The 14,308-nt window shown below is 43.6% G+C and overlaps 4 protein-coding genes and 1 non-coding gene across 5 annotated transcripts; 1 reads left to right on the top strand and 4 right to left on the bottom strand.

The window, feature by feature from the left end:
- Positions 1-486: 486 nt before the first annotated feature.
- On the top strand, positions 487-642 carry LOC141828710 (U4 spliceosomal RNA). Its single transcript, XR_012601806.1, has one exon. It is a non-coding gene; the product is annotated as a U4 spliceosomal RNA (small nuclear RNA).
- A 159-nt stretch (positions 643-801) lies between these two features.
- On the bottom strand, positions 802-3,022 carry LOC141827154 (protein WEAK CHLOROPLAST MOVEMENT UNDER BLUE LIGHT 1-like). Its single transcript, XM_074714406.1, has 3 exons — positions 2,561-3,022; positions 1,465-2,472; positions 802-1,122 (listed from the first exon to the last, which is right to left on the bottom strand). The coding sequence occupies exons 1-3, from the start codon at positions 3,020-3,022 to the stop codon at positions 802-804; spliced, it is 1,791 nt and encodes a 596-aa protein (XP_074570507.1).
- A 2,207-nt stretch (positions 3,023-5,229) lies between these two features.
- LOC141826468 (uncharacterized) lies at positions 5,230-7,022 on the bottom strand. The gene is made up of 2 exons (XM_074713717.1): positions 6,949-7,022; positions 5,230-6,815 (listed from the first exon to the last, which is right to left on the bottom strand). The coding sequence occupies exon 2, from the start codon at positions 6,447-6,449 to the stop codon at positions 5,286-5,288; it is 1,164 nt and encodes a 387-aa protein (XP_074569818.1). The 5' UTR covers positions 6,450-6,815; positions 6,949-7,022; the 3' UTR covers positions 5,230-5,285.
- A 237-nt stretch (positions 7,023-7,259) lies between these two features.
- On the bottom strand, positions 7,260-11,129 carry LOC141826470 (mitochondrial phosphate carrier protein 3, mitochondrial-like). Its single transcript, XM_074713718.1, has 6 exons — positions 10,745-11,129; positions 10,135-10,496; positions 9,989-10,032; positions 7,802-8,016; positions 7,513-7,637; positions 7,260-7,414 (listed from the first exon to the last, which is right to left on the bottom strand). The coding sequence occupies exons 1-6, from the start codon at positions 11,042-11,044 to the stop codon at positions 7,342-7,344; spliced, it is 1,119 nt and encodes a 372-aa protein (XP_074569819.1). The 5' UTR covers positions 11,045-11,129; the 3' UTR covers positions 7,260-7,341.
- Positions 11,130-11,377: 248 nt separating this feature from the next.
- On the bottom strand, positions 11,378-12,358 carry LOC141826471 (uncharacterized). Its single transcript, XM_074713719.1, has one exon. It carries the CDS (start codon positions 12,189-12,191, stop codon positions 11,601-11,603), a length of 591 nt encoding a protein of 196 aa, XP_074569820.1. The 5' UTR covers positions 12,192-12,358; the 3' UTR covers positions 11,378-11,600.
- Between the last annotated feature and the right edge of the window lie 1,950 nt (positions 12,359-14,308).

Raw genomic sequence — 14,308 nt, 5'->3', positions numbered from 1 at the left:
CTCTCAATTCCAACTTCACAACACCATCTCGGAGAAGATGACAGTTCCACAGTTTGCAGAGAAACCAATCGGTGCTGGTGGCGAGTTTGCATTGGCGGCTAGCTACTTCGATAGGCTCAGGAACATGTACTACGAGGAAGCGTCGCTCACCGGAGAAGCAGCGGTTGGAGTCTACCAACCGAACCACGAAGAGAAGCAGCGCAGGGAGAAGGTCGATCAACTGCATGCAACAAGAAGGCACTGCCAGAAATTCACTTGTTGAGCTTCTGTGATCGCCGCTGATCACGAGTCCGTTCTCCACCTTCGGGTAGGTGGCGCAAGGCCTCGCCGGAGTAAGGCCGGGGACGACCAGGATGGCGTTGCTCCCACGACCGGGCAAGTATTCTTTGAGGTTGGAGAATAAAATTTAGTCCCACATCTGGTATTTTAGATGATGCGGAGACTGGCTTACACTATAAAATTGGCGCGGGGTTCGACGGTGAAACTATCTTTGCGCTTGGGGCAATGTCGCAGCTAGTGAGGTTATAACCGAGGCGCGACAATTGCTGGTTGAAAACTATTTCCAAACCCCCTCTTTGGCCTGGGTTTGACCCAGCGCCATCGAGAATTTCTGGAAGGGCTCTCCCTACAAAGGGTAAAGCCCTGCAATTCTAATTTAAATATGTGTAGTTTAAAGTGGTTCTGATACTAAATATGGGAAAATAGTTTATGATTATCAATGCAAACTGTAAAAAATAATATCATTTTTATCATCCTTGTTTAAACAAAACTTAATCTCGATACAGCAGGATGGCTGCCTCTTTACTTGAGCGACTGAACCTTCTTCCTCGCCAGAAACGTGACAATCCTTGCAAAGAACATCCTCTTCCTCCGTTTGGGCTCAGGCGACGTAGAAATGGCACGCTCCATAGCACCCCTGGGGCTCTCTGTCGAGCTCTCACCGTCTACTTCACTTAAACACTTTCCGGGCCTCTCTCTGGCATCGAAGCTTTCATGCTCTTGTTCGTCATTCGGTTTGTCTAGCTCCTGCTCCATAACAAGCTTCTCTTCCTCGACCTTCTGGAGCCTCTCCATGGCGTCCCTCAGTTCCTTCTTCTTTCCCTCCAATGTTTCCTTTGCCTTCTCCAGTTTCTCTAAGCTTCTTGACTCGGACTCCTTCGTTGCCTCCATTTGCTTAATAGGCGACATGATGAGATCCTTCGCTTGTTCCTCTGCTTCCTTCGCCTTCTCGATGAGTGCATGGTACTCCTCGAACGGCAATGTCACTCCATTGGAGTCCTCTCTGCTTGCTTGAAGGGATTTGACGTCCGAGTTAGCCAGCGCCTGCGACGCTTTGGCTGCCTCAATCTCCTTCAGAGCAGCAGTCAGTTTCAACTCCATTGCGGTGGCTTCTGCCTTGGCTTGCAAAGCTTCTTCCTTGTCCTTCCTTAGCTCATCGCGCGCCGTATTAACTAGTTGTTTAGCTTTTTCTGCCTCTTCAGATGCTTCTTGCAGTTTAGCTTGCTTCTCGCCAGTCAACTTCTTCTTTCTGGCACCCTCTCTTTTCTGAACCAATTCCAATTCGAGGTTCATCCTGTAAAGTTGTGCTTCGAGCGATGAGATGGACGCAGATTGAGAGTCTTCCCTCTGTCTCATGGCTCTCAAGGCTGCCTTTTCCCTTTCCAAGTCACATTGAAGTGAAGAGAGCTGAATCTTTAAGCTGTTAACACTCTCTGTCGATTTCTCAATGTGGCTCCTCAGTTCTTCAATCTCCATCGTAGCATAATCCAGTGAAACTAGCTCAGCTTTTAGATTAAGTAAAAGTGTCGAAGCTCTACATAATTCTGACTTCACATCGTCTGTCAATCGCATCTGTTCATGAACCTGCTGTAATTCTTCTTCTGCATGCTTAAGCAAATTCTGCCACATCAATTTTTCTATATCCAGTGTCAGCGCTGCAATACTAGTTTGATCTGCTGCGTGAAGATGCGCGGCATGAGCTGATTCAAGCAACTCCTTGGTTGAAATCAGCTTGAGAGTCAGATCCTGGACGGTCATCTCGATCTCTTTCGTCGCAGCAAAAGAATCAGCAGCTTTCTGAACTGCAATGTCGTCTCTTTCTTGAAGCAATGAAACATATGCGAGTCGCCTGAGCTCCAACTCTTCCTTTACTGATTTCAGCTCTGCAACGGCACTTGCATGTCTCTCGTTGGCCACGTCCAGCTGTGCCCTGGACGCGAGGCTTGCACCATTTGCAATTCCTAGCGCTACTTCTCTCAGCCTCAGATCAGCAAGCGCAGAGTCCTGCTTTGCTTGTTCTTTTAGGGTTTCTGCTCTCTCCAACCGAAGGTTCAGCTCTTCTGCATGTCCTTTGAAGTAATCAAGCTCCTCCAGAATTTGTCCCGTAGCCGTTTCTTCATCTTGGAATCTCTGTTGGTACTTGAGAATCTCTTCTTGCACTTTCTTGAGTTCAAGTTGAGCTTGCTTTTGCTTCTGCGAATTCTTGAACAAAATATTAGTTTTAGCGATCAAGATATATATATTGAGGGGGGAGAAAAGAGAGTATGGAATTAAACATTACTTCTACGGACAGTGTCTCTTCAGCTTTGCAATCGACAATCCCTCTGAACTTTGTGACAGCTGCTCTAACCGACTCAAAAGGTGCAGCTGTGTCAACGAGTACTCTGTTAATCCTATCGTCGTCTTTCTTCTCGCTCTCATTTTTCGGCTCGTTGAATGAAGGTGGTGTTACAATGTCACGTTGTGTTGGTGCATCAGGAAGACTCCTCTTCGATCCAGAATTATCAACGAGATGATTAGAGAGCAGCAAAATCTGGTCATCAAGTTCTGATTCCCCGTGTTTTGCAAGTTCGAGTTGGATTAAATGATCATGGAGCACTTGAGTATCATTAAGAAAGAAACTGTCATCAATTTCGAGCCCTTTCTGGTGCTGATCGCCGTCTTCTTTCTTGAAGATTGCAGGCGATGGAGAAGATGAAGAAGGGCTGGAAGAACTTTCTGGCGATGAAGAAGAATGCGCCATGGAAGGCTGATTTATTGATCGCTCCCTCTGTAATCGAGTTTGAGGAACGATCGATCTGTTCAGCTGATTTCGGAAAGTAAATAAATTATGAACTCGATAGAAATGTCAGACATTGAATAATTCATGCTTCTACTTCATTTTCATGTACCAATGATCTCAACTCAAATCAAAATGGCGAGTTCGAATGGACTCCGAGAATCGTGGATCCTAAATTTTGTTGGAAATGAAGAAATCAAACAAGGAAGAAACCTGAGAGAACGTAAAATTAAGCAAAACAGATGATAATTAAACAGGCCACTCATGCATTGTGATTTGAAGCTGCTGAAAATTCAGAGAATTGCCTAATTGTTATATCATTGAATCTTCTCTGAAAAACAATTTCAACCTTGCGATATGATTATGAAAATAAGATAATGAAGATTACCTGTGGAAATCTAGGAAAAAGCTATGAATGATGCTGAGAATGCTTCAATTTGGAGGAGGAAGAAGAAGAGGCCCGGGGAGAAAGGGAGAATTCACGCATTAGCCTGGCAGACGATTGGTATGCTCTCTCAAACAGAACTCTCTCTTTTTCTCGGCCATCAATTTCTATTAATGCTCTGTTTTGGAGCTGTTTAAACTTCTATTTTTAAAAGGAGCGTCCCAAAATCAATTTAAAAAAAAGTTGTAATTGTTTTGATTACGTTCCCTTTTTATTTTAATGTGTTAAGAAATAACTAATTTTATTAAAACTATTTACTTTTGTCAAAGCCAAGAACATTTTGTGAATAAATACATTTTAAATTTTTGACTATTTATGAATGGAGTAAATAGGAGTTGCTCTTCTTCAAATGAAAATGTAGACATTTCTTTCATGATATATGTCCAGAGTTATAAAGAAATATTGCACGAACAGCTAAAATTGATATATATATATATATATATATATATATATATATATATATAGAAATGCTAACCTGAGCATCCGTTCTGTGCGCATATATATCCATATATCGCGCGATAAACCGGAGCCGTATATATATATATATATATATATATATATATTCATCGCCGTACATATATATATATAGATATATCCATATAATAATACCTTGTGTGTCGATGTGCATTCGATTTTAACAAAAAACACGGGTGTTAAAACAGTATCATTTTTATATATTATTATTTTATTTTAAAATATAGGGGTTGGATTACAAATATTAAGCATAAAAAAATTTTAAATAAAAAATTTTAGTTGCTCTTGGAGTGTGTCTGATAAAAAGTATGGGATAACAACTCGATACACTCCATGAGCAACTAATTTTTTTTATTTTTAAAATTTTTTTACTTAATTATATAATCTAACCTCTAAATTTTAAAATAAAAATCTTAAATGACTTAATTGTAAACTTAAAAAATAAATAAAAATAATACTGTTTCAGTTTCGGACACTTAGAATCTTCTGTGATAGACAAATCGTGCATAATAAGATGTACAGAGTAACATATTTCTATATATATATACTTGATATGATATATGTCTTCTTATGCGTGCATCATTCATGACTAAGTGCATGTCCAAGTGAGTCAGGCGTCCGGAAGTGATTCGAATACTCCTGTCCATTTAGTCGCGGATGAGTGTCACACGTGAAGAAATGTGGAGGATATCATTATCTTATATGTACAATGGGCTCCTTTTATTTTCCTTATATATATATATATATTGAAATATATATTGAAATATTTCAGTTCCACAACCATCGAGTTCTGATATTACATGTAATAATAAAATCACAGCGCAGGTGTTGATCGGGTCGGGCCACGTCAATTTCGTACTGTAAGATTCATGGCGCAACCTGTGCGTCATGCACACGTACCTCGACGTAGCTTCCGTTGCCTTCGATCGACATTGCTCAGTCGATCGTCGTACGTACTGGATTTGTGTCTCTCATTCGGGCACAGATCACCTGCATGCAAACCCAACCCAGCAGCAGTCGCACACCCTGCCACGGTAATGGCGTGCGACCACACCGACCGTGCACCAGCAGTTGGTCAGTAAGCAACCAATCAAGCAGCAGCAGCTATAACAAAAGAGGAGCAGCACATGAACCAACGTCACCAGGCAGCGTGCGTGCCTCTTTTCGCCTGCGCGACCACCCCAGCTCAGCACTGCAGCAAGACACAAAGCGCTGCAGACATGCTAGCGGAGGATTGCACTGCGCACGCCCAACCATGCACCCTCCTCTCCATGAGCTTGCACTTTGAATCTGGACACCGCCTGCAAGTTACGATCGGGCCACCGCCCGTGCGAGCTTCTCCACCCTGAGCGCGATCGCAGGCGGTACCGTCACCCTCGACCGTCGCCCTCTCCCCTTTCGCCGGGAGTGGTCGATGCCCAGCGCGTCGGAGACGTCTTTGGGGCTCCACCCCGCCTGCCGGAGTGAATCTGAGCATCGCCCCGCCTTCACGAGCAGGGCGTCTAGCGCCGACTCTGGATCGACCAATATTTTAGACCTCGCGTCGCGCTCGTCGCCGGCGTCGAAGAGACTGGAGACGGGTACGTGGACCATCTCCTGGACGTCCGATTCGCCCCACCCTCCTTGCCTTAGGGCGGAGCCGATGCCGTCCAAGTAGCACCCGACCCAGTCTGGCAGCCTTGGAGAACGGATTTCCACAAAGCGATCCGGATCGGGAGGCGGCGACGAAGAATAAGAGCAGGAAGTGGAGGACGACGACGAAGAGGAGATGCGGCGGCGGTGATCGGAGGCGGCGTCGCTCCAGAACTCGATCCATCGGGCGGCTTCGAGGCTGGGGAGAGTGGAAGAGCAACTCGGGTGCGAAGAAAAGGGGGAATGACGCTGGAAGAAGTCGGTGAGGTCGAGGGCGCAGCAGAAGATGCGGGAGTCGTCGACGTAGAAAACAGGGTTCCCGGCGAGACAGGGGAAACAGGGGAGGTAGCAGCGGCCGAAGAGTGGTATCAGCAGCGGTGCGCGGCGCAGAGCAGCACGGGCCCGTCTGAGAGCTCGGGCGGGGTCAGCAGGGCGGGAACCCCACGAATGCGGCCACAAGGAGCCGCGGGCTACCTGAAGTGCAGCGGCGGAGCGAGGCAGGCGGAGGAGAATACCAGGCCCGGGGGCGCGCCAGTCCGGGAAGCCGGGGCCGGAAGGGAGCGCGAGGGCGAGGAGGGCGCGGAGGTCCGGGGGGAAGCAGAAGGCGAGGTCGGCCTCGAGGCGGGCGAGCTCAGGCTCGGAGAGTCTCGGGCGTAGTGGGACGGAGGCGCCGCGAAGGTGGGAGAGGATGACCTCCGCGAGGGGGCGGAGTGAGAGGACGCCGAGGCGGTGCGTCGTGGTGGAAGTCGCGTGAGCTGTGGCGGCGCGGACCGACAGACGGCGAAGGCCGGCTGCGTGGGCCGGGCCGAGGGCGGACATCCGACGATCGACATCCACCATGGTACGGTCAATTGGCACTATGCTTCCTTTCTCAGGTTTTAGAACAAGAACATCTGCTTGGTCTTTTAAAGAGGCCTCTTGGCTGCGAGCGTCTATGGAACAAGAACATGTACTTGATCTCCAAAAGGCTGAGCGGTGTATTATGTTGGCCTCTTTCTATCACTGTTCTCAGAGATGGACATAATAGCCCGCCGGCAACATTATTTCCTACATTTCTTCTTTGATCAGTGGAGGCCAACTTTTCTTCCGTCTCAAAGTCTAAAGCAACTTGCGGATCTTCCAAGGTTACCAAGACAAGAAGGACATGAACAGTCGTTGCATCCCAATGTTGAAAAAAGGCGTACATGGTTTGGTCTAGCCATTCCCCTGAGAGGAGAATGAGCTGCTTCAGTAAGCTGCACTCACAATATTAAACTTGTGGAATTTAATTGCGAAAGACAAAATAAATGTATTTTTTATACTGCTTGTTACTGAAACAATGCTTTAGCAGACAACTTACTAATTTGGCAGCAGTCACTGGTGATTATAGTAGCATGCCCCACCTGTTTGCCTAAATGAAACGGCGAGCAGACAAAGGAATTACAATAGAACACAACATGCCGATGAAGAGAGACAGATCAACAAGTTTGGAGCAGTCAAAGCTGCCAACTGATCCATTCATTTTTAACGTTTATCTCAAAATCAAATAATAAACTCTTCCTGATAATTCCTCAGGACGCTTGTGTTTGTTACAGTGCTAAACGCTGCAGCATTCCTCCAAAATGGAAGATGGGAACGAGACCATCCGCAAAAATCAAGTCAAAAACCATGTGTTGCTCTGGAAGCATTCAACACTTCCACATAGAATGAGCTTATAATTCTCAAATCTTACATTATTGATAATTATAAATGATCAGGCAGCGGCTTCCAGCTTAGAAGCCTCTGCGGCAGGAGCAGCGGCCGGGGCAACCCCACCAGTTGTAGGCCTGAAAAATATCAAGAATGTTTAAGCATTTGGAGTTTTGGATATAGAAGAAAAGATTTAAGATCCAAGAACAAAATAATAGCAGCTTTAGAAACTTACAGGCCAACCATGACTTTGAATGCATCATAAATCCCCCATTGAGCACCAGTTAGAGTACCAATCATGACGATACGAAGAGGAAGACCACGGGTGAATAGACCCCACAAACCAAGTTTTTGCACAGCCTGATAGACATAACAAACATTGAGTCAACTGAATTATCAGTTGTCATAATAAGAGCAAGAGCAAAAAAAAAAGATACAGATGACAAACAATAACAAATCAAAATGGTCATCTAAGATAAAAATAGAAAAAAAGAGCTTATAAAATAGTAAGTTTTAAAACTCACATCACCAACAGTGGCACCCTTGGCATTGTTAAGAAATGAGACAAGGTTATCCGCTGGATGAGAAACTATTGCACAGAATATTCCAGCAATATATCCGCCAGCAAAGCTCACACCGAGCTGAAGTGGCTTACTACACTGATCTTTAGGTGTAGGAATTGCATACTTGTATACCATCTCGACCACAGTCTCGAATGATGCAAATTTCATCATAGTATCTGTGCACATAATTTCAGTAAATATTTTAATGGAATTTTGTAATAACATGAAATAAGATCAAGAAGATTTTATCTAACCCAAATTGATTAAAAAGATAACAAAAGTGCACAAGACTTAGAAGTAGTTAAAATAAAATTCATCTCAAGAAATAACAATTTGATATATCATACAGATATATGACTTTAATATTGTTACATATTTCATACACCATCCAATATAAAGCATTAATGGCACTGTTTAATCAACTATAGCATTGCCACCTGACATGGGACGTGCAACAAATGAAGCAACACCCAACAGATTGAGAGAGAGAAGCAAGGACGTCAAACAGTTCAATTAAATGCAAACCTATTTCATCGGATAAGACTCAATCAGCAGTTGTGATGGCGGAGAAATTTTACATGAAAAAATGAAACTTCAATTGGTCTGGAATAAGTAGAGAAAATGAGTGTGGCATATTTTATAGACTCACAAGATAACCTGATCACAAATAAGCTTAAGAAAATTAAATTAAATATACTGAAATTAGTAAAAGTATAAAAATATTGCATTGGAATGGCATCTCAGATGCAGGAACAACATTATTTGTTGGACCAATTTATTTTAGATCTGTCTATTTGATTTGCATAATGTAAATCCAAATATTACTCAACAGCCTAGGGAGCAAAAAATATGCATTATAGGGACATAGGTAGGAATATAGAAGGATGAAAATTTATAAAGATCAACAACCTCCATTTTCCATACATATATTATAGGGAAGCATGAGGCTGCATCAACAATGCATAAAAACAAAAAAAATAGATTCATGTAGAAGCACAAAGATTACAGTTATTAATCAGTGGATTTAAAGTATAAACAAATTCACAATTCCAAAACCATTTTATAATCAATGTCATTACATGTTAAGAGATATTACTGCAACCAGGATGTAGGGACCACACTTCAAATGCATAATAAGCTGCAATCAAGTTTCCCTCCATCTAGTGGCATTATAAAAGCTACATGGAAAATTTCATGTTGGTTTAAATATCACAATTAGGATATCAAGGTGTTGATTGGTTCATAAATGATTGTTATCCATTTGAATATTGGCATATGTACACCGTTGATATAAAAATGAAATTTGTACTTATCCATGAAATTATTCTCACACATTTACAAAAACACACATAGTAAGGTTATTATTTAGCAGTTATTTTATTTGCATGTTGGTACAAGAGTTTCATCTGCCAGTTGTGATCTTAATTTATACAACAACAACCAAGTCTTTATTCCATTAAGTGAGGTCAGATATTGTGATCTTAATTTATGGTGCAGATAAAATACGCCGTCTTTCAAATTTTGTTAGAAATAAAACATACTACATAACTTTAAAAATAAAATTTTTGCCAACCAACTGAATCTCATGATTTGTGTGTAGCAAGTTATAAACCTAGCAAATCAGTCTATAACTCAACTGTTAAATTGGTGCTCAAATAAGTTAGTTGGTAATCAAATCATCATAAACCAGCTTAATGCCAGTCTAAGCATGTAAGATAGGCACACAAGGGACAAGAATATAAGAGTTTCACAAAAAGATAAATGAGAAAATTGAAAACAAGAGCTAACATGTGTCTTGATCAAATTAACAGAGGATATTCAAAGTACATTAAATTGATCTTTACTAAAGCTCTAAAAAATGCTTTTGATTTTGCATCACTGCAGAATCCAGCATTTGTAAACATTATCAAGCATATATGCACATAGCCAAGAAATGAATTTCATATAGTAGAAAAGTAGAAAGTGAAGGTAACCTCTTTTAATTAGAGAGATCCGTCGTATACAATGACAAAAATGTTAGATTGGCAAAGACACTGCTTAATAAACACCAGTATAAAGAAAACCCACTAAATATACTAGCCATTTAATATAAGCAGGAAAGAGAATTAAAAGCAAACAAAAAAGAGAGAGAAAAGGCAATTTACTTACAGGGAATTTGACGCCCCCAGAGTGGAACTATTCCTTTGTAAAGTCTGTATCAAAACCAAATTACAGTACAGCAAAATTAACTACGAAGATGAAAAGGAGACGAATTCTCATTATATAATAGGAGGTAAGAGAAAAAAATAGCTTACCCTCCAACACCTTCAGATTTGACAAATTTTGGTAAGCCATCACTCAATCCCCTAGCAAAACCAGGCTGCGTCTGGACTCGCACCTTCACTGCCTCGAAGGGGCAGAGAGCCACATCAGCGATTACTTCGGCAGATGCAGATCCAGCGAGGTAAATCAAAGTTTTATATTTGGATGCAAACTCAGGGCCAGCGAGATCTGAATAATACTTCTTGAAGAATTCGTAAAAGCCAAATTTGCATGCCCCTTGGGCGCTGTATCCGAGCAGTGTAGGAACCCAGCCCCTGAAGAAACCCCTGGCCCCTTGTTCCTTGAGCAAGACCCCAAATCCCGAAGAGATGCTTTTGTATTTGGCTGGATCGATCTATAGAAAAACACAATGAGAGAGGAAACTTAACTTGAAGCCTATCCAATGAATTAAATGTTTAGATCAACATGAATGGCGACTGAAAATAATCAATACACATGAATTCTCATAACAATCATGAATCGTCCAAATCTAGGACCGCCTTGTCAAATCGCACAGAAAAAAAATGTTCTAAAGCTGAAACGCACCAAAAAAACAAGGATTCAACACAGATTTATAGCATCAACAAAGGACCTGGATCTTACCTGCATGTTACACTTGACAAGATCAAGCGGGGTAACAGCCATATGGGTGAGTCCACAACTGGCGATTCCGCCGGCGGTGCAGGCAGCGTAAAACATCGGCGAATACATCTCTATCTTTCCGGACTCCTTAGGCGCCTGGGCGACAACGAACGGGGCCGTCGAAGCACCATTTCCCGCCACCGCAGGCGAGGGCAGGGTCCTCCCCAGGATGCGATCAAGGGCAAGATTGCTGGACCCGTGGGAAGACGAGTAGAGGAAGCTCGGGAGGAGGGATCTGGGAGATCCCTCGGCCAATTCCATCTCCTCCAAATTATGAAAACAAAAAAAAAAATCGAAACAAGAGGCAGAGGAGATCGGGCAGGCGGCGAGAGGCCAAGAGGACAAATGCGACTAGTGAAGCAACTAGTTAGGGTTTATATTTATATTTATATTTATCGAGCAAAAGTGACAATCACATGGGCGAATAATTTTTCAATCGATCCATTTTTGGAATGGGTAAACTTTGAGTAGTCTCGTTCGCGTCGCCGTAAATGGGAAAAAAAGGAATATGCGAAGTAATATTCGGAGGCGTTCCACGGATAATTCGGCGGACAACACGATTAAGACGCTAATGACACGGATAATTGAGGATTATATCTCAGATTACTCTTCGAATACAATGAAAATGACTTCTTCTTTCTCATACAATAAGAACATAAATATCTGATACGAATGAAAAATGTCAGGGAACTGAACTAAAAGGTGCTGCTCCATTGGAGATCTACACTCCTTTGCTCATAAACAAATCGAATATGTGTTAGCCATCGACTTCTTAATAATTATGAAGAAGGCAACACGTAATTGAATAGTTAATCAATCAGCAGAACGTCCACAGGCTGATCTCCGCTTCTTCGTTCCAGCAGTCCTCGACTTGGGGAGCGCCGAAGAAGGAGGTCGCCGGGTGAAGCATGTAGTCCATGCACTTGGGCGACTGGAAGAATGCCTCGAAATCGAGCGACTCGAGCGAGGTGAAGGCCTCATTGGCCAACTCCGCCGCCGATTCCGCGTGTTCTGACAGCGAGGGCGCTGTCTCAGGCATCGACGATGACGGCGCGGTCGCCGGAACAGTGTGAGGCCGCACGGTGTCTCCGGCCGCGGCGGCGGCGGCCGCCACTCTCTGAATGGACTTGGGGGACATGACGCCGGGGACGCCGCCGGGGAAGGGCGGGGAGGTAGGGAAGTTGAGGGCGGAGGAGTTGCCCCGGAGGCAGAGGAGCGCGGCGTCGTAGGCCCGGGCGGCTGCCTCCGCAGTGGAGTAGGACCCGAGCCAAATCCTGGTCTTCTGGTTGGGCGCTCGGATCTCGGAGACCCAGGAGCCCCAGCTCCTCATCCGCACCCCCTTGTACTGCCTCTTCCCATGGCCGCTTCCCTTCGTCGGCGATGGAGCAATGCTGCTGCTCTTTACCATGCTTCACTCTGTTCTCGCAGATGCTGATCAAGAAGAATATTGCAGAGCATGTTCTTCGCTTATTTATAGACAGGAGTTAACACGCAGACCACAACTACAATCATCTTCTGAATCATCTGTTTGACTGAATGATCTCCTTGTTGACCACCACCAATCCACTGTTCATATTCCTGTTTCTACTCTGTTTAAACCTTCGATTTCTCAATGCACGTACAAATATGTCTCCGTCTTGCTTCAATCTCTCTGAACACTGTACGGGGAATGCAAAGAATTCAACGGAAGGCAGCTTCCTGGATACGAAGCGCGGAAGCACGCAGCTGCTCGTGTTGAAGCTTTAAGAGACATTACAACTCGACACTTCATTTCTCCTTGTTAATTAACTTGGAGCTTCCATTGAATTTGCTTATATCAATATCATCACAGCTAGCTGTCTTCCAGTATTAACCTGCTTTAATTTGCCGCGTGAAGTGACGAGATCGATCGATATACTGAAAGAAAGAAACATCTGACGAGATGTAGGAAATTGTAACTGATGAATATATAGTACGAAGGTAGCCAAAAGTGATGAATAAGATCAGTACGAATGCATGCATGTATGCATGTACGTTTATGGTGTTAGTCAATAGTTGGATATCTTTAATATTTATATGAATTTGGCACGTCAGTTTCCGCGTTATCAACAGGCTGTATGCCAATATCCGGAGGAGAAGTAAGCAGACAAGAGCTTTGACATATCGCTTTAACAAGAAGCCACGAGCTGTGTGACATTGCTTAATTTGTCGTCGTCGACTAGCTAGCTCGTTGTGGCAGTGCGTGGAAGCTTCGTAAAAACCTTGTAATTGTTTGGCGAATCTATAAATTTTAGGAAAATATAGAGAGAAATATGAGATATTTTTGTTGTTGGAAATGTGAATAGAAATAAGGAAATGGAAAGATGGAGAAGACCCTCATGTGGAGGAGTTTTAGTTTCACATTGATAATTGAGGGGCAACTTGGTTGGTTTATATTGTATCACAAGCATTGATGTTGTGAACAAATGCATAGGGAGAGACTCTCTCTCACGCGTGGGTGCGTAGGGGATGCAAATTTAAGGCCCGAATTGCACTACCCGTAAGAAATTTTATGTGCGAGCACGACCTGCACGCGTCGATTGTCGAACCAGTCAAGGTATAATTTACCCGTTCAATCTTTTGTAACGTATAAATTGATGTTTCAAATCAAGCCATTAATCTTCAATTAATGGAAGATATGTTGTGAGGAGGTTATAAAAGAAGAAGCGATGGGAGACCACAGAGTGTGTGTTCTCGATCCTAGCTTCCCTTTCCTATGCTTCCCTCGGTGATAGCCTTTGAGTGTAATGATCAGTTTGCGGGGAACGATCTGTGTTTGATCGTTTTTTCAATTTTGTCGTATCATTGGAAACAGACGTCCGTCGTGACCTCTAAGCACCGCCGGAGAAGATGAATCTATTTTAAGGAGTCAGTCATTCGGCAGTCGACTCTCGCCTCGAAACTCAGCCATTAGTCTCAACAATCAGCTCGGCACTCGGCAGTTGGCCTCTCGGTTCGACAACTCGGCCACTCATCTCGACAGTCAGCTCTCGGCACTCGATGTCTCGGCTCTCGGCACTCGACTCTCGACAGTCGAGCTCTCGACACTCAGCTCTCGACAGTCGAGCTCTCGGCCACTCCGTTCTCTTCGACAAAGATTGTCTACATTTGTTTGTTTTAAGAATAAAAATTCTAATTAGCATATGTAGAACAAATATTTGTTCCGGCCTCCATATCGTGGGCCGGGCCTCATGTAACTCGAATATGGGCCTGTCATTATGGGCCTCGAAGTTCCGTTGACAATTTTGGGCCTCGAAGTTTCTTTTTAAATTTTATGAGATAAATAGTCAACGCGGGTTGACTTTGGAGACCATGGCTACGGGTCTGACTTCTCTGCCTGCGTGCCAGTGATCCCATACAAATATTCTCCGTCATTTATTAATTTGTTCTATTTTTTTGTTTGGAGTAGGTTCTATCACCATTTGAGATCTCATGGAAGAGCACATGATGGGTTGGCATGCATAGTGACTGAGAGGACTACCATGATGTCAACGCGTGCATTTATAC

This window comes from Curcuma longa, chromosome 4, assembly GCF_044706935.1.
Source record: "Curcuma longa cultivar G26 ecotype Majalengka, Jawa Barat chromosome 4, ITB_CL_G26_1.1, whole genome shotgun sequence".
NCBI classification, from domain to species: domain Eukaryota; kingdom Viridiplantae; phylum Streptophyta; class Magnoliopsida; order Zingiberales; family Zingiberaceae; genus Curcuma; species Curcuma longa.
This window is presented reverse-complemented; position numbering and strand designations above follow the sequence as displayed.